This window comes from Mustela nivalis (assembly GCF_964662115.1).
Source record: "Mustela nivalis genome assembly, contig: HAP1_SCAFFOLD_1293, whole genome shotgun sequence".
Taxonomy (NCBI): Eukaryota; Metazoa; Chordata; class Mammalia; order Carnivora; family Mustelidae; genus Mustela; species Mustela nivalis.
Window position 1 is genome coordinate 81,918 of NW_028135371.1, and position 21,223 is coordinate 103,140.

Sequence of the window (21,223 nt, forward strand, 5' to 3'; positions counted from 1 at the left end):
AGACAGAGGCAGGTGCAGGCCCGTGTCCACCTGGGGCAGAGCGGGTCTGAGCCCCAGCCAGGCGCCCCAGTGGAGTCGGGGCCTGGCTCACAGTCGGCGCTCAGGAAAGGCGGAGGCAAGGAACAGTTAATGGAAACCATTAACCAGAGCTCAGTGAAGAACTCTGGTGTCCTCACAGCCCCGTCCCATCTCCGTAGTGCCCCGGTCACGCAGAGCTGTGTGCCCCCCGCCACGGAGCAGGAACATGGTCTCCCGGGCACCGACTTGTGCCTCCCCACCGGTGAAAACAAGCGTGTAGGGCCCTCCTTGCCTGGGCACCGCTGAGCTCGCTGCCCGCCGTCCGTGCATGGTGAGCAGGGCCTGGGGGTGGTCTTCCCAGAGGCTCGCTAAGAAAGGGCCGCCGCTTCCTGACTAGTTGAACGCTACCCAGGGGAGGCTGCTTCCTGACCTGGGAAACCACGTGAGACACAATGTGTCTGTGTCCAGCAGTGTTCTGGCCCCGGCCCCACCTGTCCGCCATGGGCCGTGAGGCGTGGGCTACAGCAGCAGAGCCGACTGGTTGTGGCAGTGACCCGGTGGCCTGGGAGACCCCAGCCACTGGCCAGCCTGGTCCCCAGGCCCACAACAGGCACTCCCCCTCCACGCATCCTGGATCATCATGGAGAAGCGAGGCGTGACCCGACACGGGGCCGACCGAGCTCCCCCCACGCCCCCCCCCAGCTCTCCAGTGCCGGGAATCAGGGCCCCAGCCCCACACGGCCACCAGCCACAGCACAGCAGAGCTCAACCCTCTGCCTGGGCAAGCGGCGGGCTGCGTGGACGGGTGCCCACACCCCAGGGCAGCCTACCCTGCCGACCCGGGCCACACCTGGGCCCACACCCGCCCGACACGGCACGCCGCCTGCCGCCGCACCGCAGAGAAGCCGAGAGCCGGGCGGCAACTCTCAAAAGCTATGTTTAATCGTAAGATTCAAACAGAAGCGAGGCAAAGACTGCATACAGAAACTTCCGGAACAAACATCCGCCTTCAAATCCCCTGACGTTTGTCAAACACAGAAAACAGAGATTCTGGGTCCTACACAGACGAGTGACACGGCCTAGAGGGACGTGCCAGCTGCGGTGGGGACCGTGTGCGCGGACCCTGCAGCCCGCTCTGGCCTTACCCACTGGGCAGCTCTCAGGGCCAGCAGGGCCAGCCGGTCTCCCTCCCGGGTCACCTGTCCTCTAAAGAGACACGGGGACAGGTGGAAAACGTCTTTTTGTTTTTTTGAATCAATATCCTTTCTCCTCGGAGCAGCAGGGCTGGCAAAGGCTGTGTGTGAGTCTGTCTGGCGCTGGTATTTTTTGGAATGGTTCACGGTTGACCCCACACCTGCCATCTGCGGCAGAGCAGCGGACGGACAGGGGACAGAGCTGGGACCGCGTGGCTGGGGGTCTGTGCCTTCACGTCACGTCAGTGCAAACAGCTTTCGGGCTTGAGTCTGGAGGCTGTATGGACGGCGCGTGCCATGGCATGGGGGCCGCCGCCCCGCGGCCAGTCCTACGGCGGCATTTCTGTCGTGACGTTCGGAGAACCCTGTCAGTGAGGTAGAAGACAAAATGCCAATTCCAGAATATTCTCCACATTCCAGAAGCTCCCGGATGGTTTAAATAGAAAGTGCGCTCGCCTGGCCGGTGGTGTTCCTAGAGGCCGGGCTGGGGGGTGGGGTGGAGGGCGTGCAGGTGCTGTGCGGAGGCTGGGGGGCCCGAGTCCAGCTAAGCCGCAGGGACGGAGCCGAGCGGACACACGCAGCCCCGTGGATGGCGCGCCTGGGGCCCGGTGCCCCGACGAGACTCAGACCCAAGAGGCGACGCCACTCGAGTTCAACACGTCGTGGCCGTTTATTCATAGGCGGAGAAGCTGGAGCGCAGGCGCCCGGGCTGATGGAGGCAGGGCAGGGCCCACCGGGCGCCCCTGCCGACCCCGAGGTGTCCGACCGGCGCCGGCACGACGGGGCTCTGCGGGCCAGAACCTGAGGAGCGGCAGCGCGGAAGCACCAGATGTGGGCGGACCGGCAGCCGCGGCCGAGCGCTTCCTGCTCTTGCCGAGGAAACCCGGGCGGACAGGCAAGAGCGCGGAGCTGGGAGCCACTCCTGTCACGGCGACGGCGACGGCGACGTGACCTCGTGGGCCGGAGCGGGGGAGGGGCTCGCGGCGGCCACGGGAGCGGGGAGCAGGGCTGAAGAGGGTCCGGGGCACAGCTGGGCTCGGCTCGAGGAGGAGGAAGAGCGGGGGCATCGGCCAGACCGGAGCACCAATTTGGGGTGGGGGGGCCGGGCAGGTCCAGTCTCGGGGTCTCTCGGCGCGGCAGGTAGCGACGAGGCCTGAGAGTCTGTGCCACCTCCTAGGCTGAGGCGCCCACCAGGCTTGCGGGCTTGGGGGTGCAGCCCGCGGGGCTCACGGGCTCCTGTGGGTGCGCCCCGGCCCCGGTCTCCTCAGGTGTGGACACCTCTGGGGGCTGCTCTGGGGACACGGGGCACTTGGCCAGTCCTTCGCCTGGAGGCGGCTGCGAGAGGCTGGTGTCGGAGTCCTTCCCAGGCTGCGGGCTGGTGGCGGAAGATGGCGCCCAGGGAGATGGAGGTAAGTCCTTCTGCAAGAGAAGAGGCCGCGTCAGGCCTGGGTGCGGCTGGAAGAGCCCGGGGCAGCAGGGGCGGGGCGGGCAGGCTGGCTGGGGTCCCTGGAGGGTCTGGCTCCAGGCTCAGGAGCCACCTTCCCTCCAGACCACGCAGGACCAACAGCACCGGGACCCCAGGACGGCCACCCAACAGAAACCTTGACTCTGACATCTCTGGCTTGTTCCCCACCACCTGAACCTTCCAGAACTAAGCACTCACTGGGCCTGAGACCCCTCGAGGATGGTGGGCAGTGAAGCCAGCGTGCTTCTCCGAGGGTCCAGGGAAGGGCTAAAGGCCCCAGCATCGGGCTACAGCGTCTGGGTAATTAGTCGGGGTGCCCGGCAGCCCCCCTCCCTCCGCCATGTCTAGGCCAGGACAAGACAAGTGTTCTGACTTGCAGGACACGTGACACAGTAACTTGGGGCCGCAGACCGCGCTCGGGAGACAGAGAGCCCTTCAGAGCTCCGGTCACGGAGGGGCCAGGCCCCGTTATTCACTGACAGGGCAGCAGGAGGAGGTCAGCTCCGTCCCCGGGATACAGGCACATGAAACCTCATGCTCTCACATCGAAGGTGCTCCAGTAAGAGGGGCCTCCCGCCCTGAAACCAGCAGCAGCAAGACAAGCGCCATGGGCCCGCCGTGGGAGGCCGGGGCAGGGCCAGTGCCCACTCTGGAGAGGAGTCCCGGGCCCCCCAGAGCTCGGCGCTGCGTTCCTGATGGTGGAAATGCCTGGAAACCAATGTCCGATCCAATGGCGTGTCACCACCCCTGGGACTGGCACTTTAGAGCAAGGGCCGTGTCCACAAGCCGCACCCGGAGGGACAGAGCCACACAGACGGACGGCAAAGCAAGGGCCTCTGGGAACAGGAAGCGCTGACCAGGGACACAGGCTGTGGGGCTCGGTCGTCCAACTGGGAGGTTTTACGCAACTGGAAGTCTGGTTGGGGCTTATTGGGCTCTTACTGCTCGCAGACACTCAGAGCAAACTGGTATTCACCGCAAAGCCACTGCCCGTCCAGAACGTGCCCAGCTCCCCGCGCCAGAGTGCCAAGGCGCAGCTTGTCACCAGCGTGCAGGGCACCAGGTAGAGGAGGGCGGGCTGGCCGCGCTGCATCAGGGCCAGGGCCATGAACGTCACCAGGAGCCCGATGCCGTAGGCTGTGGGGAGAGACGGGCGACGCGTTACCCGGCGGGCGGCCCCACAGCCCAGCCCCTGCCTGTCGCGGGCACGTGGAGCAGGACAGACAGACAGATGGACAGACGGGAGCGCACGGGGCGGACAGGAGATGGGCGGGAGCGACACCGCGGTGGCGGCGAGGCCCAGCTCTGGGCTGAGAGGCCGCCAGACAAAGGCTCGTGACGGCACCGGAAGGTCCCGTTCCTGCGCCTCAGTCAGAGGGAAGCCTGGACACGAGCAACGCAGGCGCGCGGTCAGAAGCCCCAGGGGCCAGGCGGCCGCGATGGCACAGCCGGAGACAGGCGGGGAGGCGGCACGGGTCGCGGGGCCGGCTTTCCCACTGCACGGGGCACAGCGGCTCCTCGTCCTGACCGCGACCTGGGGGGCTTCAGGAAGGAGTGACGAGGAAACAACCCTTTACGGCCCGGTCTTGGGCCCCTCGTCCTGCCCGTGGCTCTGGCCTGACCCTCGCCTGGCGCCCCGGGGCTCTGCTCATCACTTCCCCCGCATCCTAAAGCAGTGGCCCAACAGCAGCCAACCTCAGGGGAACAGCGGCGTCTGCTGCCCATCGCGGGGCGCAGGTCCAGCGACAAGGAGCCACGACGTCCCCGACAGCCAGCGAGCGGTCTGACAACCACCGCCGGGATGCAGGCCTGGGGGCAGGTTCAGGGACAGCGAGCAGACGAGCGGCTGCGCCCGCGGCTACGCCCGCGGCTACATGAGCTGGGCCAGGAAGGGGCAGATGGGGACAACCCCGACGTGCGCCCGCAAGGTCAGCCTGGGTCGTGCCGGGGCCTCCCCCGCGGGGCTGTGCTCCGTCCCGTGCACGTGGCCTCTGCACACGAGGAGGGGCCGCAGCGCCTCCCACCTGGCGGGGGGTGGGGACGCACGCGCACTGACGAGTGCTACCGGCGAGGCCTCCGGAGGGAGGACCAGAGGCCGGCAAGCCGGCTGGTCTGGAAAATGTTAGGAGCCACCGGGGCTCCCCAGAAAAGGTCGCCTCCGCGTCAATGGCTTTGGTAACCGAAGAAACAAGCAGGGCACGAGCACAAGAGGGTACAACAAAGGGAGCGCGGCCTCGAGAGTCGCGGGCACGTGAGAGGCCAGGCGCGAGGGCACTTACCCACGGTGCAGGCCACGAAGTAGACCCGGGACGACTGCACCTGGATGTCGAACCTGTGGCAGTACGCCACGAGCAGCCCTGCGGGGACAAGGCGCGTGGGCCGGGCCGCGCCACCCCCGCCACGAGTACAGCCACAAGCCGCATCCGTGCCACGTCCACCTGCCACGTGCAGCACGGGAGCCCGAGGGGCCGCCCGCCCCCGCCCGCTCCTCGCCGTCCACACCCGCCCCCGCCCGCCCATGGCCCGACACTCCCGAGGACGCCCACCACGGCGTGGCGCGCCCCAGTACCTGGCACCAGGATGTCCCGAAGCCCAGCAGGGAGAAGGGCCGGTCACACAGGGCCAGCGGCGAGGCGTTCAGTCTGGGCACCTTCAGGACCATGGGGAGCTGGGGGGCAAGGAGGCGGCCGTCTCCAGGACCCGCCCAGGCCCGCCTCTCCCCTCTGGGCAGCGCCGCGGGCCCGCTACGCACCTTCTCGTGGGTGGCCGAGTCCGAGGGCCCGGTGGCCACCTCCACCATGATGCTATTCCCGCTCTAACAAAGAGGGGCTCGCGTCAGAGGGGGAAGCGCGGGGGGGGGGGGGGCGCGGCAGCAGGGCTCGGGCGGGGACGCCCACCTTGGTCAGGAAGGGCGTGACGAACACGAAGAAGACGTCGTAGACAAACAGCACCAGCAGCAGCAGCGTGCAGGCCTGCGGGCGACGTCCTGATGTGCGCGCGGCGTGGCGGCGGCGCACGGACCCCCGGGACGCGCCCCCCCCCACCGCGAGGCTCAGAAGCGCCCCCGGGACAAAGCCACGAGAGGACCGTCTGAGCAAACCCAGGCCTGTCCCCGGCACCACGAGGTCAGGCGGACAAGGCTTCTGAGGGACGGAAAAGCCGGGAGGCGTGAGGCTCAAGGGGCTGGCCGTGTGGTCGGTCACCGAGGCGTGGGGTGCCGAGCCTTCCTCACAGCGTGCCCCGTGCAGGCCGCCGACCTCGCTTGCTTGCCGTATGTGCGCCTCCGCCCGGAGCAAGCTCCCCCCGGCACAGCGGCCACCCCTGGGGGAGCCCCGGCCTGCAGCCCTGCCCGGGGCAGGGTTCCAGGGGTCCTCCTGGCTCTGTGGTCACCGCCACGGCTGTCACACCGGGACGCGGGGGCTGCGGCGGGTCCCGGAGTCCTGTCACTGGGGCGGCGGCAGGAGGGCCGAGGCCCGAAGACCACGCTGCCCACGGAGGGCCAGGGACGCCCGAGCACAGGCGGGTGAGGGCAGGCCTGGGGCCGCTCGAGGTCCGCGGTGGGCACGGAGGCTCTCAGGACCCCGCCGTCCCGCCGCCCCCACCCAGAGGCCCCACGTCCTCGGGCTCTCACCTTAAAAGTGGGGAGGCGGATGGTCTTCAACATGTAGAGGCAGAAGGCGACGCCCAGCGCGTCCTGGAGGATCCAGGCCCACCTGGAAGGCAGAGCCGCGTCACCGCTGCGGCAAGGGCTGGGCCAGAGGCGTCACCCGCCCGTCACTCCCTCCTCAGCTGCTGAGGCGGCGAGTTTCCCGAGCTGTCCCTGCTCAGCCGGCCCGTCACGCTGCGACAACTCGACCGCCGGCCCCGGGGGGACGGGCAGGGCCAGGGGCTGTGCTGGGCTTGGGTGGGGAGCGGCCCTCTGACACCACACACGCCCTGGGATGTGTCCTCCTCTGGGGACAGCATCCACACTCACATCAGGGGCGGGCACAGGGATAGTGCAGCAACTTGAATCTCTCTTCAAAAGTACTTTTCCTACAACTTAGAAAAGTCGAACTCGTGCTCAGCCACGTTCCACACCAGCCTCTCGGCCTGGGAAACGGGGGCTCGGGGACTGGGAGGCGGAGGGGACACAGAGCTGCGTGTGTGGCCCCACCACCGACAGGGAGCTGCCACCGCCGGCTCGCCCCCACTGCCCCGTCTGTGCCAAGGTCGTCCTGGAGCCGGATGGAAGCCTCTCCCGGCTAGGGCGACCAGGGCAGCGGCGAAGAATAAAGAGAAGGTTCGCCAGTGGCCAGTGGGTGCCCAGACGCGGTGGCAACGGGGCCTGTTCTGACTTTCTAGAACGAAGCAAGTCTGGCTTCGATCTAACTGTGAGAGCTCGTGTTCTCTTTGTGTACAAAGGACTCAAAATATTTTCACGTTTTCCTTCTGCCAATTACATCTGTCACGGCTCCAAGTGGCAGCGCCGCCAAGAGCGGTTCACCGCCTCTCGGAGCTCAGAGCAGCGCCAGACGGTGTCGGAGGCAGCGGGGAGGGGGGCCCACAGGCTCCAGGCCTCCCTACACCCGCCGGTGCCCTGGAGAACACGCGCTCTGGGCGCCCAGGGCCAGGAGGGCTGGCGGCATCTCGGACCCAGATCTCAATTGCTGCCGTGCCCGCGGCAGCAAGACAGACGCAGTGACACCGGATGCGGCCGCCACGCTGGCTGCCACACGGCCCTCGCTCGTGGCTCGGGGAGGTGAGGCCCAGGGGCGTCTGAGGACAGGCGGCAGACGGGGTGGCACTCACTGGTCCTCGTTCCGGAAGACTCCCCACACCACGCTGACGGCCAGGCAGAGCAGTGCCAGGAGCAGCAGGCTGACCGGAGGACGCTTGTGGAAGTAGGGCAGGCTGTTGTCGGGGACCCTGGGGGCGGGCAGGCCGTCAAGGGCAGCTGGGTCCGCGTCCCCGGCCAGTGCCCGGGGGCTCCGCGCACCCCGCCTCACCACCTCGCCCAACGCCCGGGGGCTCCGCGCACCCCCGCCTCACCCCCTCGGCCAGCGCCCGGGGGCTCCGCACACCCCGCCTCACCCCCTCGGCCAGCGCCCGGGGGCTCCGCGCACCCCCGCCTCACACCCTCGCCCAGCGGCCGGGGGCTCCGCGCATCCCCGCCTCACGCCTTGCCCAGCACCCGGGGGCTCCGTGCACCCCCACCTCACCCCCTCGGCCACTGCATGTTCCCTACGAACATCCTTCTTCACGCCTTACAGCAGCTCCAGGAGGGAGGTCCCCAAGGGTAGAGCAGGACGCAGCAGGGTAGGGGACAGACCTCGGCCCGCGCCCTGCCCCCCAGGAGCCCACGGCCCCACTGCTGCAGGCCCCTGGCCTCTGACCTTGGGACAGCAGCCCGGAAAGGCCTCACCCCACAAGCTGAGCTTTCTGAGCACCTTTTGGCAATGGCCGCCGGGCCCATCAGAACCAGACCAGACCCCCTTCCAGGTCTGGAACAGCAGCGCTTGTGCCCCTACAGTCCAACATGCATCCACGCTGTCCCCACGGGGTCTGAGCTGCAACGGGGTGGCAGGGAGGGGGAGGCCGGAGAACTCCCCCCTTCCATTCTGCCCTGCTCTGAGGCCAGGAGCCCCAGCCAGCACGGGGTGGGCGCGGGAGGCCTGCCCACGGCCGCGGGGGAAGGAGGGGGTCCTCCGCATGGTCCAAGTAGGGCTTGGAGCTTCAGGGGCCAGGAGGCGGGCCAACGGGGCTAGGCCCAGGCACCGGGGCGGGGGCGCAGGGCCCTGCGGGGGGTGCCCCCCGGGCTTACCTGCACCTGCCGAAGGGCAGCCTCTGGACCAGCGGTGACAGACAGCTGTAGAGACCGGTGGACGAGGACAGGCAGAAGATGCCGATGATCACGTAGACTGTGGGCGGGGCCGCCAGTGAGGGGCGGGGCCGCCGGGGGGGGCCGGGCACACCCACCCCACACCCACCCCACACCCACCCCACACCCACCGCTGGAAGGGCCCGGCGGGGTCCTGAATTCACAGGGTGAATGGGAGGCACAGCTCCTGCCCCAAGGCCCCTTCCTTCGGGCGCCATCCACCCCACAACCAAGCAGCGGGGCTCCTCCCGGTGGGCTGGGGGCCTGGGCCTCGGTCTCGGGCAGCAGGGGCGGGGGCGCACCGAGCTGGTCGTAGAAGTGATACAGCAGCACCAGCATGGAGCAGCACATGACCACGAAGACACAGATCATCACAGGGGTCACGTCCACCGCCTCGTCCTCCTGCTTCTCAGGCCCGTCGTCCCGCTTGTGTTTCATGTACCTTCTGGGGGAGGCACAGACGCGTCCAGGGGACGCCCCCCGGCTGGCACAGCACCCAGATGCCGAGGGGCTCCCTCTCCACGCCCACTGTGTGTCCCTGCCGTGCCCTCCACGGGGGCGCCACACGGGCGCCAGGAACCTCGGGAGCCACGCTGTGACAGCCACTTTGATGGCGAGTGACGGGATCCCCTCCTACGGCGCTGGGACCACCCACAGACCCGCCCAGCGCGCCCCGCCACTGGCCTCCCCGGGCACTCACTTCTTCACGTCCCGGCTCCCAGCCCAGTAGCCCCCGAGGGCCACGGTGCCCACAGCCATGACGAAGATGATGACCATGTTGTAGTCCAGCATGGGCTCATTGGGGGCGTACAGCGCTGCCCTCACCGCTCGGCCGAAGCTCTGCCTCGGAGAACGCACCGGAGCTCAAGGCTGCAGCCGCTGTCCCTGTCCCCTCACCCGCCCCAGGGGGCCTGTCCCGGAGGGCCCCGAGCCCCATGCCTTCACCCGCCACTCCTACCCCAAGAAAATCAGCTTCCTACAAGGTCAGGGGAAGGGACCCGTGCGCGTGTGGGGACACGAGCCCTGAACGGGGACGCGCATGTGCACAGGAGGGGCACGTTGCGTGGGGAGCGTCTAGCAGGCTTGGGGGGGACGTGCAGATGCTTCCACAAAGACAGAATGTTCCTGTTCTTGTGCCTGGAAGCTCGCCGGTTCCTGAAGGCACCCCGCAAACTGCGGGAGAACATGGGCCCCTGGTCAGACGGGGCCGGGCGGGGGCAGGGCGGCCTGGGGACCCGGGCACTCTGACCTCGGGGCGGTTCTCCACTCCTGCCCTCTCCGGGGGAGCTGGTGATGTGTGCGGCGCGAACCACCCACCCAGCAGGCACGCACGCGCCCGGCCAGCGCGGACGGAAGGAGACAGGAGGCCCCACCTTGAAGATGTCCAGCATGTCTTTGTGGCTGAGCAGGGCCACGGGAATGCCGATCTCGTCATACTGCGTCTTGTTGCCTCCTGGGGGAACCTGGGGGCCAAGGCGGGGAATGCGGCAGGGACAGGCCAGCTTACCAAGGCCCACCCGGGACGAGGCGCTGCCCCCAACCGTGGGGTGCGCCGAGCCCGCCCTCTTGGAGGGTGCAGGGGCGGACTGTGTGTGTCTGTCCCTCCCTGCAGGGGGAGAAGAAGCTCGGGCTTCACTTTCGGGGCCTCAAGGTCAAGTCGCTTAGGGGCCGCCCTGCCCTGGGATGCCACCCGGAGGGCGCCCCCACGCTCTGCCCTGAGGCCTTGTAGGACAGCCCTACAGGACCCCAGGGCACGGCCACGCCCCTCCGAGACGTCCCATCGGGCACGGCCCGGGGCCCTACCAGCGCCTCCTTGCTGACGATGAGCAGCCCGCGCGCCCCGCCGCCCTGCGCCAGCCGCACTTTCTCGTAGAAGGTGCAGTTGCCGCGCGCCACCAGCGGGATCTGATTGCTGAAGCCCCTGGCGGGGACGTCGGGCGGGGAGCAGAGCACGGAGGCCGTCCAGTCCCGCAGCTGCAGGAGAGACTGGGGAGCAGGGCGCGTTTACACCGGCCGCCCCAGGAATGGGGGGGGGCAGGCGCACACACGTTCACACGGACCTGTGTGTTCACACACACATGCCCACACGCACCCACACGCACAAGCGCACACGCACACACACCCAAGCGCGAAGCACACGGAGGAACAGGTGAGTGCTCAGAGGACACTGTGGCAAACCCTCCGTGCCTGCCTGGCAGGCGGGAGCAGCGGCCTCGGGCTGAGAATCACGTACCCACAGCAGGGCTGCCGGTCCTGCCCTCACTGCTCTAGGGACCCCTCTGCCAGCCGGCCCCCCGCCAGCGCGTGGGGACGTGGCCAGTGCCCCTAGTGGGAGCACCTGGACATCTTTTGTTTCTGACCAAGGGCACTGAGGCCCAGAAAGGTTATGGGGCTGCTCCGGGGCCACCTGGGACCCCAGCAGCCCCGGGAGTGTGCCCAGACCCCCCGCAGGGGTTTCACAGCTGAGGCCCTTCCTCTGTCCTCCTACAGGACAGACCCGACCCCAAGTCCGGAGGGGGCGTCCCACAGCACCTCCGGGCCTGCCAGGCCCACCAGGAAAGACCCCAGTGGGAAGACTGTCCTGAGGAAGGGCCTCAGTGGGCACTCACCGCTTTGCCAAGGTCATGTGGCAGGTGGGCCCACTGTGGGTTGTAGAGTATGCAGTAGTCTTTGCCTTTGGGACCCCCTGTCTCGGAGACCACGTGCACCATGCCGTACTCACAGGCCACCTGGAGCAACAAGGCAGGGGTCAGAGCGCTTAGCAGACGCGGCAGGCTCCGAGCCAAACAAGGAAAGCCCCGCGCCCAGGGCTCGGGCTGGTTTCCTCCCTCCTACAGGACAGACGGGACACCGGGCGTCTGATGCTGGAGAAAACCAGGCAGGGCAGCAAGGGTGGGGACGGGTGTCCCCAGGGAGACGCGGGTGCTGACTGTGGCCCTGTCAGGTCCTCTCCCTGGGGCTCCTGCGGAAGGGACAGCACCACCCCACCGGGCCTCGCGCAGGACCGTGGGACAGGAAGAAGACACGAGGGGGACACAGCGGGGGGACACAGACCCATCCCCAGGCCCTGGGTGGCGGCTCGAGGCCGGGAGACAGGGCAAGGCCGGGAGGAGCTTCCAGCACACCCGGCGGCGGCGGCGGGGCACCCCTCACCCGCAGGCTCCTGGAAGAACTACCTGCTGGCCACAGACTGGGAAGGCCAGCCGGCTCCGGACCCTCGTCCCACACCTTACTTTCCGGGGGGACCTCGCAGCCTCGGTCACATGACTGGCCCCTGCCAGGAACAGGCCAGCGGAAGCCCGGTCGGGCCTGGCCGCCCCGCTCGGAGGCACGGCAGGAAGCAGGCGGTCTGCAGGCCGGCCGCCCTGGGGCTGGGAGCCGGGGGACTCTGCGGCCCAGGAGCGTCATGCGGACGCCACGGGGCACGGCCGGCTCTCCGCGCAGGCCCGGAGCCAGCGGAGCCGGTCTCCCCACCCTGCCCCAGCTTCCCAGAAGGAGGAGGAGCAGCCGCTAGCGCCACGGTCCTCCTTCCAAGCCCACGGGACAGCTGGCTGCTCGGGGAGGGCCGCGCCAGAGGGTCCTGACGACCCAACAAGCGAGGCGTGGGGCACACCCGGAGTCCTCGGACACCGGACGCCCCTCAAGGACAGCCGCGAGGCGGGGGGGCCTGGGCCAGAGGGGCTGACTCTCTTTTTTTCGGTCGAACACCAGCTTACTCTCCACGAAAACCTGCCATTTCATACAAAGGTGTCCCCACGTGCCGCCCACCCACATCTCCTGCCTGGACACCGCAGCCCTCCCCGGACTGCGGCCGGCTGGCTGGCAGGCCTTTCCCACCTCCTCCCTGGGCTCTGGCCGGGACACAGAGCCCCCCGCAAGCACAGGCTCCATCTCTTGGGAGCACTTCGTCAGCAGAGACTCCCACAGCACTCGGGGCCCAGGTCTCGGCGGCTCTGCCCCAGGCGGGCTCACCCCGAGTGCGAGCAGGTCCCAGGGGCGTGCTGAGGGAGGAGGGGTCTTAGGAGAGAAGCCGGTGCTAGAAGCCGAGGGGGTCAGTCCGGCCACTGCACCTCGGGGGGCCCCGCCCGCCTGGCCCAGAAGCCTGCTCTGGGCACCTTGGGCTCGCAGGGCCCACACTTCTGGAGCTTGTGCTCCCTGTAGGCTGCGATCACCCAAGACTGAGATGGAAAAGTCCCTCCTTGGACCCCCAAGAATGTGCCAAGGAGCCAAACACCTAGAGCCTCTCATCTGGACGCGGACACTTGATAGGGTCGGGCCAACACCGCCAGCCACACGCCCCGCCGTCGGGGCAGAGCGCGCAGTGGACTGGGCCGCAGTCCCACGGGATCACGGCTCCCGACACCAAGCCTGGGCCACTGACGGGATTCCGTGCAGCCAGACCCACGGTGGAAGCCCAGCGAGGCCCCGGCCACTCCAGGGGCTTCTCACCCTGGCCCTGGCTACGCTGAGCTGATGGCAGCGTGGAGACCCCGCAGCCGGCAGGGTCCGCTCCAGGGACCCCGACTACCGGCTCTTCCAGCCGGCACCGCTGACCTGACCCCGCTGCCTGCTGCCTCGTGCACTGCCGGGGGTGTGCGGAGAGGCCGTGCTGGTGGGGCGCTGAGCTCCCCGAACCCAGGCTCGTGAGGGGAGGAGCTGGGGGCTGCCTGAGGCCAACCAGGGGTCTCAGAGCACCTGCAGGCCGCACCCTTCCCTCCTCTGCCCTGGCAACCTCCGCACACCTCTCATGGCCCCTCATTCCCTCCACTGGACACAGAGCCAGAAGCCTCCCCTCCACTCTGCCCACCAGACCACACCCGCCAAGGGCACCTGTCCGCCCGGCTGTAAGTGCTCTACCTGTCCGTACTCGGCTTCCAGAGGGTCACCCCAGGCTCAGAACTGCGGGCTCAGAACAGAGGACCCCGGCGCCCCTCCTTCTGCACTTCTAAGTGGGGTCGTATTGGAGCACACCTGCCCCATTCCCGCACGCAAGGCCTCTGGCTGCTCTCCGTGACCCCCGCAGAGCTGCGAGGTTGCGCCCGAGACCACGTGGCCCACGAAGCCAGAAACAGTCACTGTCCGGCCCTTTCCAGGACACGTCTGTTGACCCCCGTTCTGTGGGATCCAGACTGGGGGGAAAAGTGTTGTTTGTGTAAAACGGGGACGCGCAGAAGCCGCTTCTCTTTACAAAGGTCACCTGCACGCAGAGGCGCACCTCACGGACCTCACCCCCCACAGCCCACACGGCTGGCTGCCCGTTAGGAAGTGACCCCGTGTGCACGTCAGATGCCAGCGTGCGGAGTGAGCGGACCCAGACGTTCTCCAGAAGGACCCACCCCGATCCGGAGAGCCGGAGATCGCTGGGACTACCAGACAGACCACCTTCTGACATCACAGTCTCTAAGCGGGCTCGGGAGCCTCTAGGGAAACCACGCTCCGGGAGACCACGAAGGCACCCGCAGGCGTCTGAGAAAAGCTCGAGTCCAGGCCGGAAGCAGTCGTGCTTCTAAGACTCGGTCAGTTCCAGGACAGGGTGGGGGCGTAAGAGCCCAGGAAGCGTGGGAAGAGACGCTGAGGCAGAGGAGGAGCGGGGACAGGTGCGGGGGGGGGGGTGCGGGTGGCAGAGGGGACAGGCTGAGGAGGGCCGAGGGGACAGGATGGAGAAGGGAGGGAAGGGGCGGGGAGAGCCCGGCCTGACTTCACATCTGCCGAGTACCAGACCCCACGACCATCCTTATGTGCGCAGCTCGTCGCCACTGGGGGACACACGTCTATTTGGGGACTCCCTCGCCCAGGGACACAAAGTGGTGGCAGATGAATTCGGGGCTGCCCCCAAGCAGCGTCCCAGCCGGTGGAAAGCTGGCCTCATCCTCAGGCGCCAGGACCCAAACTTGCACAAAGAACCACACCCACCCACCACAGTGCCATCGGTCCTGTCCCGGGGCAGACAGACGGACAGACCCGGGCTCTGCCCGGAACAACCAGCACAAGTGCTCATCACACGCGGCGACACCGTCCTCTGCTGGCACACAGGACAAAGTCCAAAACACTCAGCCTGCCCAGGAGCGCCAGGAGCCTTCGCCACCTGCCGGGCACCTGCCCTTTACCGTCGGCCTGGGAGCCACTCCTGCTGCCCCTCCCCCACGCCCTTCAGCTGCCGGGGCAACCCCAGCTCCCCTCAAGGGCACCCGAGGGCCTCCTCTGGGGTGTCACCTTTCTCGGGGTGTTACCAACCTCGGTGGACTCCTCACCTGCTCGAAATGAGTCGTCAGCTCTCACACCTTCACCCCTGTTCCAGCCGCTCAGCCCCGCGGCCCCTCCCTCTGCCTTCGAGACCTGGCAAACTCCTGTTCATCCTTCAGAACACCCCCCCGGGGTCCCCGCTTCCACAAAGCCTCCCCAAGCAAACCGGGTCACTCCCTCCGTGGACACACTGCCCTGTGTCCACTTCTCCTCCGGCTCCCATTCAAAATGTCCCTGCCCCCGACGGACTTAGACTGCTGAGGGACGTGAGGGCGTTGGGGCAGGGCCGGGGGCTCAGCCCAGAGCTGGGGAGGGGGCAGCCCAGAGAGCTCCTCGGGGGTGGGGAGAGGGAAGAACAACTCAGCTGAGACCAGAAGCACGACCAGGGCCATTCCAGGGACACGGGGAAGACCAGAGAGCAGAGTGCCCTCCGCGAACTAGGAAAGGACGGGAAGTTGCCCAGGCAGCCAAGGCACACACGCTGGCCGCCTCGGAAGGCGCTCTTTGGGACGCAGGACCGGACACACTTTCAAAGACCTCGCTCCTGCTGGGTCTAGTCTGGGAGGGGACTGGGGATGCGGGAGAGCACCGGCCACCTGAGGCCGCCGTGGAGGGGCAGTGGGCTGGGGTGCACCGGTCAAGGGGAATGGCTGCGTTCCCAGGGCAGTTAGGGACACCGCGCCCTGAGCTGCATGACCCAGGGGAGAGCGGGTGAGGACTTGGGCTCCCGATGAAGTCCATCAGCCGGCGGGCCGCAAGACCCGCCCAGCCCGAGACCCTTAACGTTAAGTGCCCGGGAAGGAGCACATACAGCACCCCGCGGGCACCACCGGGCGCGTCCTCACTGCACTCTCCTCCTCCGGCCGCAGGTGAGCAGCTGACGCCCAAAGCGGGTACCTCCCTCGCCCAAGGTCAGCGGACAGAGTCCGGGGCGGCGACGCGACCCCACTTCCAGGGAGGGTCTCCTGGCCGCTCCGCGACACGGCCAGGCACCGCGCCCCGTGCTTACCGCAACCACACCGCGCGACAGGGGAAACTGAGGCTCGGAGACCGGCAGCCGCCCGGCCAAGGCCACGCAGCCAGGCAGGGGCGTCCCCGGCGGCGGCTGGACACCTCGAAACGGAGCGGGGCCTGGCGAGGTAGGGGGACTCCCCAACTCCAGACCCAGACGCGCTGAGCGACGCTACAGCGGGGGAGGGCTCCGAGGCGGAGGCGAGACAGCGGCCGGGGACAGGCCCGCAAGGTCACGGCCCGGCTCCCGGCCCGCGGGCCGCTCGCGAGGGGGGCGCGCGAACGCGAGGCCGACCCCCAGGCCGGGTCGGGCGGGGCCCGCGCGCGGTCCGGGGCCCGGGGCCCGGGCGTCACAGCCGGCGGGGCCGGCGCGGCCGGCGGGGCCGGCGCAGTCTCACCTGGGCCACGAGGAGGAGGAAGGCCACCGCGAGCCGCGCCAGCGCCGCCGCCGCCGCCGCCGCCATGTCGGCCGGTTCCAGCCGCAGGCGTCGCCAGATGTTTCCCAGCAACGCCCCGGCGCGCCCGGCGCGCTTGCGCCGTCTGTGCTCCGCGCCTGCGCGCGGGGGCAGGGTCAAAGGGCGCGCGGCGGCGCCTGCGCAGAGGGGCGCCGTGCGGCAAGATGGCGGTGAGCGCGCGGCGGGGCCGGCGGGGCCGGCGGGGCGGGACCCGGCCGCGCGCCACGGCTCACGCGCTCTGCTTTCCCCGCAGGACAAAGAGAAGAAGAAGAAAGAGAGCATCTTGGACTTGTCTAAGTACATCGACAAGACGATTCGGGTGAAGTTCCAGGGCGGCCGCGAAGGTGAGGCCCCGCCGCCCGCACCCCGTGAGCCGCCTGGGGCGCGCGCCGGCGGAGGGGGCGGAGGAGGGCGGAGGGGGGCGGCCCCGCCTCGAGCGCGGGCCCCGAGAAGTCGGCGGGCCTCCGAACCCCGCCGGCGTCGGCGCTGCGCCTCGCGTCCCGCGCGCGGGGAAGCCGAGGCCCGGGCGGCGGCCGGACAGCGCGAGCCGCGGACGTGCCGCCGGGACGGGCATCCCCGGCCTGCGCGCCGCGCGCCCGCCTCTCGCTGAGTCCCTCCCGGGAGCTGCCCCAGCCGGGCCGTGATGCCCCTGCACCCCGCGCTGCCCGGGCTCCGCGCTCCGGTTCTCGCTGGCGGGGCCTGCCCGGGGCGCTCGGGCACGTTGAGCGGCAAGCCCGGGTGCCGCTGGGGCCGTGTGACAGCCCAGCCGGGCATCTCCCCGCGGAGACCACCTGCCCCTGCCGTCCGCCTGCAGCGCGGGCCCCGCTCGGGCGCCGTCCGCCGCCGCGGTCCCGGGGAGAGGGCAGCCTCGCGGCTCCCAGGAGCCCTGCGCTACCACGGGGCTGCCAAGGGCGTGCGGCGCAGTGGGCCGCCAGCTCGGGCTGTTGCCGGTGGAGATGGAAACCTGTGAGCTTCGTAGCTCTTGCCGGCTTCCTGCCGCAGCACGCGGTGTGGACCCGAGGGAGCCCCGCCGCGGGCGGAAGGGGAGGTCCCGGGCGCAGGAGGCTGCGGGAACGGACGGAGCGGCCCTGCTCGCCCTCCTTCAGGGCTGGTGGGATCGCTCAGGACGACCAGCTCCCCGGAGCCGCCCGGGAGTCCCAGAGTGACTGGGGGAGGCTGCAGTGAGGTTAGGGCGTGGGCTGGGCGCAGGTCGCTCCTTTTGGGGGTCTCTCATCTCTTTTTTAACCCCGGGGTAACGCCAGAGTCATTTTCTGCTCTCAGCGCGAGGTTCTTGCTGTGGGAAGCATCCCGGACCACTCGGGGCCACGCCCCTTTGGTGTAAGCGCCGGGTACCAGCTGTCCAGGTTCCCCGACACACTGCCCTGCGCATCTTCCCCTGAAACGCAGTGCGGCGAGGGCAGGAAGGCGGCCCGGTGCCGCGGGTGCATGTGGGCAGCGCGGCCTCTGGGGTCGGAGCCCTAGCGCTTCGGCACACCGCCCGGGGACCTGGGACAGCTCACCTTCCCTGAGGCGCCGCTCCTTTCTCCCCTCCGCCGACCTGACGGGCCTCGGTGAGGACTGCAGGGCTGGAGGCAGGCGTAGCTCGGTTCCTGACACCAGCAAGCACTGGAGCGACGTCCTGTCGCTCCAGCTGCCTCTGACCTCCGGGGTGTGCCCTGAGGCGTGGGTGCCTGGGTGGCGCCGTCGTGGTTCACGGCGCGGTGCCTGCAGGTGGGGGCAGCTGGCAGCGGTGAGACAGCTCTCGCTTCCCAGGGTGCTCGCGTGGGCTTTCCACCCTGCGTAGCACATCGCCAGCCCTCGAGCAGCTCAGACAGCACGGACTTCCCGTCCCGCAGCATCTGTCAGGAAGGAGTCGGGGTGCTGGGGCTCCTGGTCTCACGGGTTGCAGTAAAGGAGTATCGAGGGGCCTGTTCTCTCCGGCCCGGGCTCTTCCCCCTGCCCTGCGGGTTGTCGGCGGAATTCAGGTCCCTGTGGCTGTAGGACGGGGTCTCCATGTCCTGCTCAGCTGTCTGGGGACACGTGGCTCCCCGAGGTGGCCTGCCAGCCCTTGCCACAGGACGCTGTCCCCAGCATGGCAGTTTGTTCCCTCGGGCCCCGCAGGAAAATCCTTCCCGTGCTTCCAGGTTCTTCTTTTACGAAACCCTGTTCCCTTCACAGCGCATCTGATCGGGTCAGGCGGAGCAGAGTCTCTCCAGGAGCTGAAAGTGCACTGGTTTGGGGACCTCAGTCACTTCTGCAGACTCGTTGGTCTTCTAGTCCTGTAACACCCTTACGGGAAGGACACCCCATCGTATTCGTGGGTGCCCTCCCCCACTTGACGGGAGGGGTGACGCAGGGTCGTCACCGGGGTGGGAGACATGGGCTTGCGCCCCACTGAGGCAGACCCACAGGAGTGGGCGCAGTGCCCGCTGCTCATAGTCCCGTCGGGCAGGTGTCCTCGTGACCTTCGTTTGGCAGGGTGGGGATTGGGGTCAGCAGGGAGAGGAAGCCACAGAGCCAGGGGATCCAACCCAGGAAGTCGGAGGCTGGCAGACATGTTCCATAAAGGGCCCGAGTGTCTCTGTCACAGCGGTCACTCCTGCCCCTGGAGCAGGAAAGCAGCCACGGACCGTTCGTCAGCAAGTGGACGCGGCTGTGAGCCAGCCTGGCTACTTTGGGAAGCACAGTGGCCGGCTTTGGCCCGCGGGCTGTACTTTGCAGACCCGGCCCTACTCCCGTGTGGCTGCAGGTCACACCAGCCGTGCTCCTGGCACAGACTCCACAGCTCTGCCCCCGTACTGACATGGGGCACGCCCGCTTCTCCCACTGTGCCTGGGAAGGGGAGGCCTGTGCGGCGGGGTGGGGGGGCTTTCAGACCACACAGCTGGTCCCCTCGTCTCCTACGCGTCACACGGCGGCGCCGGTCGTCACTCGCTCCTTTAGTGCGTGGGGGCCGTGGTTGGTGAGGTGGGAACAGTCTTTAACAACCCCGAGCATTTGAAGACAGTGAGACGGTTGTCACACGTTTCTGTATCCGTAAGGGGAGTCTCCGCGTGGCGCAGCCACTCCCGGGCTACTTCGTCCCGGAAGGCCAAGCGGGCGGTTGCCGTGGAGACTGCTGGCCCAGACCCCGGCCGGCCCGCACTGCTGAAACTGCCCCCGCAGGCCCTTTGCGAAGACGTTTGCCGCCCCGTTCCGTGGGGGGTTGGGCTCGACCTCCTGGCTCCCGGCCTGGAGCCCGCCCTCACCCCCGAGCCGGTGTCCCGTCTCTCCCGTCCCTGGAGAGGCTGCCCCCCACATCGGCACGTGGGGTAGCCCGACGGCACCGGTCCCAGAACAGCCGCTTCCCTGACGCCTCTCTGTCTCTCTTCTCGGTGGTTCCTACAAGCCAGTGGCATCCTGAAGGGGTTCGACCCGCTGCTCAACCTCGTGCTGGACGGCACCGTGGAGTACATGAGAGGTGGGCGCGGCCGCGCGGCGCGGGGCTCCTTGCCGGGCTCGTCCTGCCCCAGACCCCCCCAGCTGACCCCCCACCGCAGACACGGAGCTTGTGAACCGCGTGGCCGGTGTCCCCCGTCTCCTGCCGCCCCTGGTGGACGCTCCAGTGCCGGCAGAGGGTCCTGCTCCCTGTCCCCGCAAGTCTCCAGATCCCACGCAGCAGCATAGGGCGTCGGCCGGCGTCTGCCCATCTCCCGCCACGAAGTGCGGGTCAGCCTGCCTGAGGTCCAGGAGGGCGGCGGTCCTGCCCCTCGGGGACGGCCTGTCTTACTCTGGTGACAGAGTCACAGGGCCTCCTCTTTGTGGGGAAAGCGCAGTTGTGGCTGCACAGCCGGTGCCCCAGGCCTCTTGCTTAGCCCTCAGTTTCTCCCCTCCCCTCTGGGGCCACCCCCGTGGGGATCCTGACCCGGCCTCCGTGGCCAGACGGTGTCTTCCTCTGTGAGAGCCGCACCGCGTGGGCCTGGCAGGAAAACAGGCCGGTGCTGGGGTGCACGCCAGGCCGCGAGGCCCTGGGAGCCTGCTCCTCCGGGGCGGCCTCCCCGTGGTGGGGCCGGTGCTGTCTTGACTCAGCCCCAGAGCAGCCCCCGACGTGGGTTCCTGGAGGGATCAGGCCTCGCACAGAGGTTACTCCTGCACGATCTGGTCAGGGAGAGCTGTGCCCCAGAGACCTGGTCTCCGGCCCGTGGGACCGCCTGGCCCTCCCCCAGCATCCTGCAGAGGAGACCACGGTTTTCAGCTGCTGTCACTCCCAGGAGGCCTTTCATCCCAGCCCTGCCTGCCTGTGAACCTGGGGCGCGCGGTACCCGCACGGGCCTTCCAGGACTTCCCAGGGGCCGGAGTCCCAGCCTGATGGTTTTCCCAGCAGCTCCTGTCATGGACCTGCTGGCTTAGCCGCCAGGGTCCCCACTTAGCGGCCTGCCCCGGAATTCCCCCCCGTGCCGTGTTTGCAGAAAGAGGGCCGGCGTGGACCGCTGTCGCCAGCGCTGTCACCCTCGTGGTCCAGGCCATCTCCAGACGAGGGCAGCATGCCTGGGCTTTGGGGTGGGGGGGAGGCACTCGGCCTGTCGCTCAACCCAGCCTCTTCCCTTGATTTGGCTCCTTCGGCCACACCCCCCCACCCTGTCTGTCCCGCAGTTCTCCCCCATGCCCGTCCCTCGGGTCTAGAAGCCACGCGGGGGCCGTCTCACTGCCCCTGTCCCTCTCTCTCCACAGACCCCGACGACCAGTACAAGCTCACCGAGGACACCCGCCAGCTGGGCCTGGTGGTGTGCAGGGGCACCTCGGTGGTGCTCATCTGCCCGCAGGACGGCATGGAGGCCATCCCCAATCCCTTCATCCAGCAGCAGGACGCCTAGCGGGCGCCGTCGGCCACCCGAGGACTCGGAGCTGCCCTCCCCTGCCGCGCATGCCCCCGCAGGACGGAGCTCTCCTTTTTATATAGGTTATGTTTCTGTTTTCGTAATAAAACTGCAGACCCCAA

The 21,223-nt window shown here is 68.7% G+C and overlaps 2 protein-coding genes across 2 annotated transcripts; one reads left to right on the top strand and one right to left on the bottom strand.

Moving 5' to 3' along the window:
* Positions 1-937: 937 nt before the first annotated feature.
* SPPL2B (signal peptide peptidase like 2B) lies at positions 938-16,336 on the bottom strand. Its single transcript, XM_082750571.1, is given in 16 exon segments — positions 938-2,630; positions 3,653-3,813; positions 4,956-5,033; positions 5,246-5,263; positions 5,266-5,344; positions 5,429-5,491; positions 5,574-5,648; positions 6,308-6,389; positions 7,468-7,584; positions 8,480-8,576; positions 8,839-8,981; positions 9,237-9,376; positions 9,910-9,999; positions 10,340-10,522; positions 11,146-11,265; positions 16,189-16,336. Coding segments are annotated over 16 exon segments (1,758 nt in total). The 5' UTR covers positions 16,255-16,336; the 3' UTR covers positions 938-2,384.
* Positions 16,337-16,344: 8 nt separating this feature from the next.
* LSM7 (LSM7 homolog, U6 small nuclear RNA and mRNA degradation associated) lies at positions 16,345-21,223 on the top strand. The gene is made up of 4 exons (XM_082750576.1): positions 16,345-16,415; positions 16,499-16,589; positions 19,634-19,705; positions 20,956-21,223. The coding sequence occupies exons 1-4, from the start codon at positions 16,410-16,412 to the stop codon at positions 21,096-21,098; spliced, it is 312 nt and encodes a 103-aa protein (XP_082606702.1). The 5' UTR covers positions 16,345-16,409; the 3' UTR covers positions 21,099-21,223.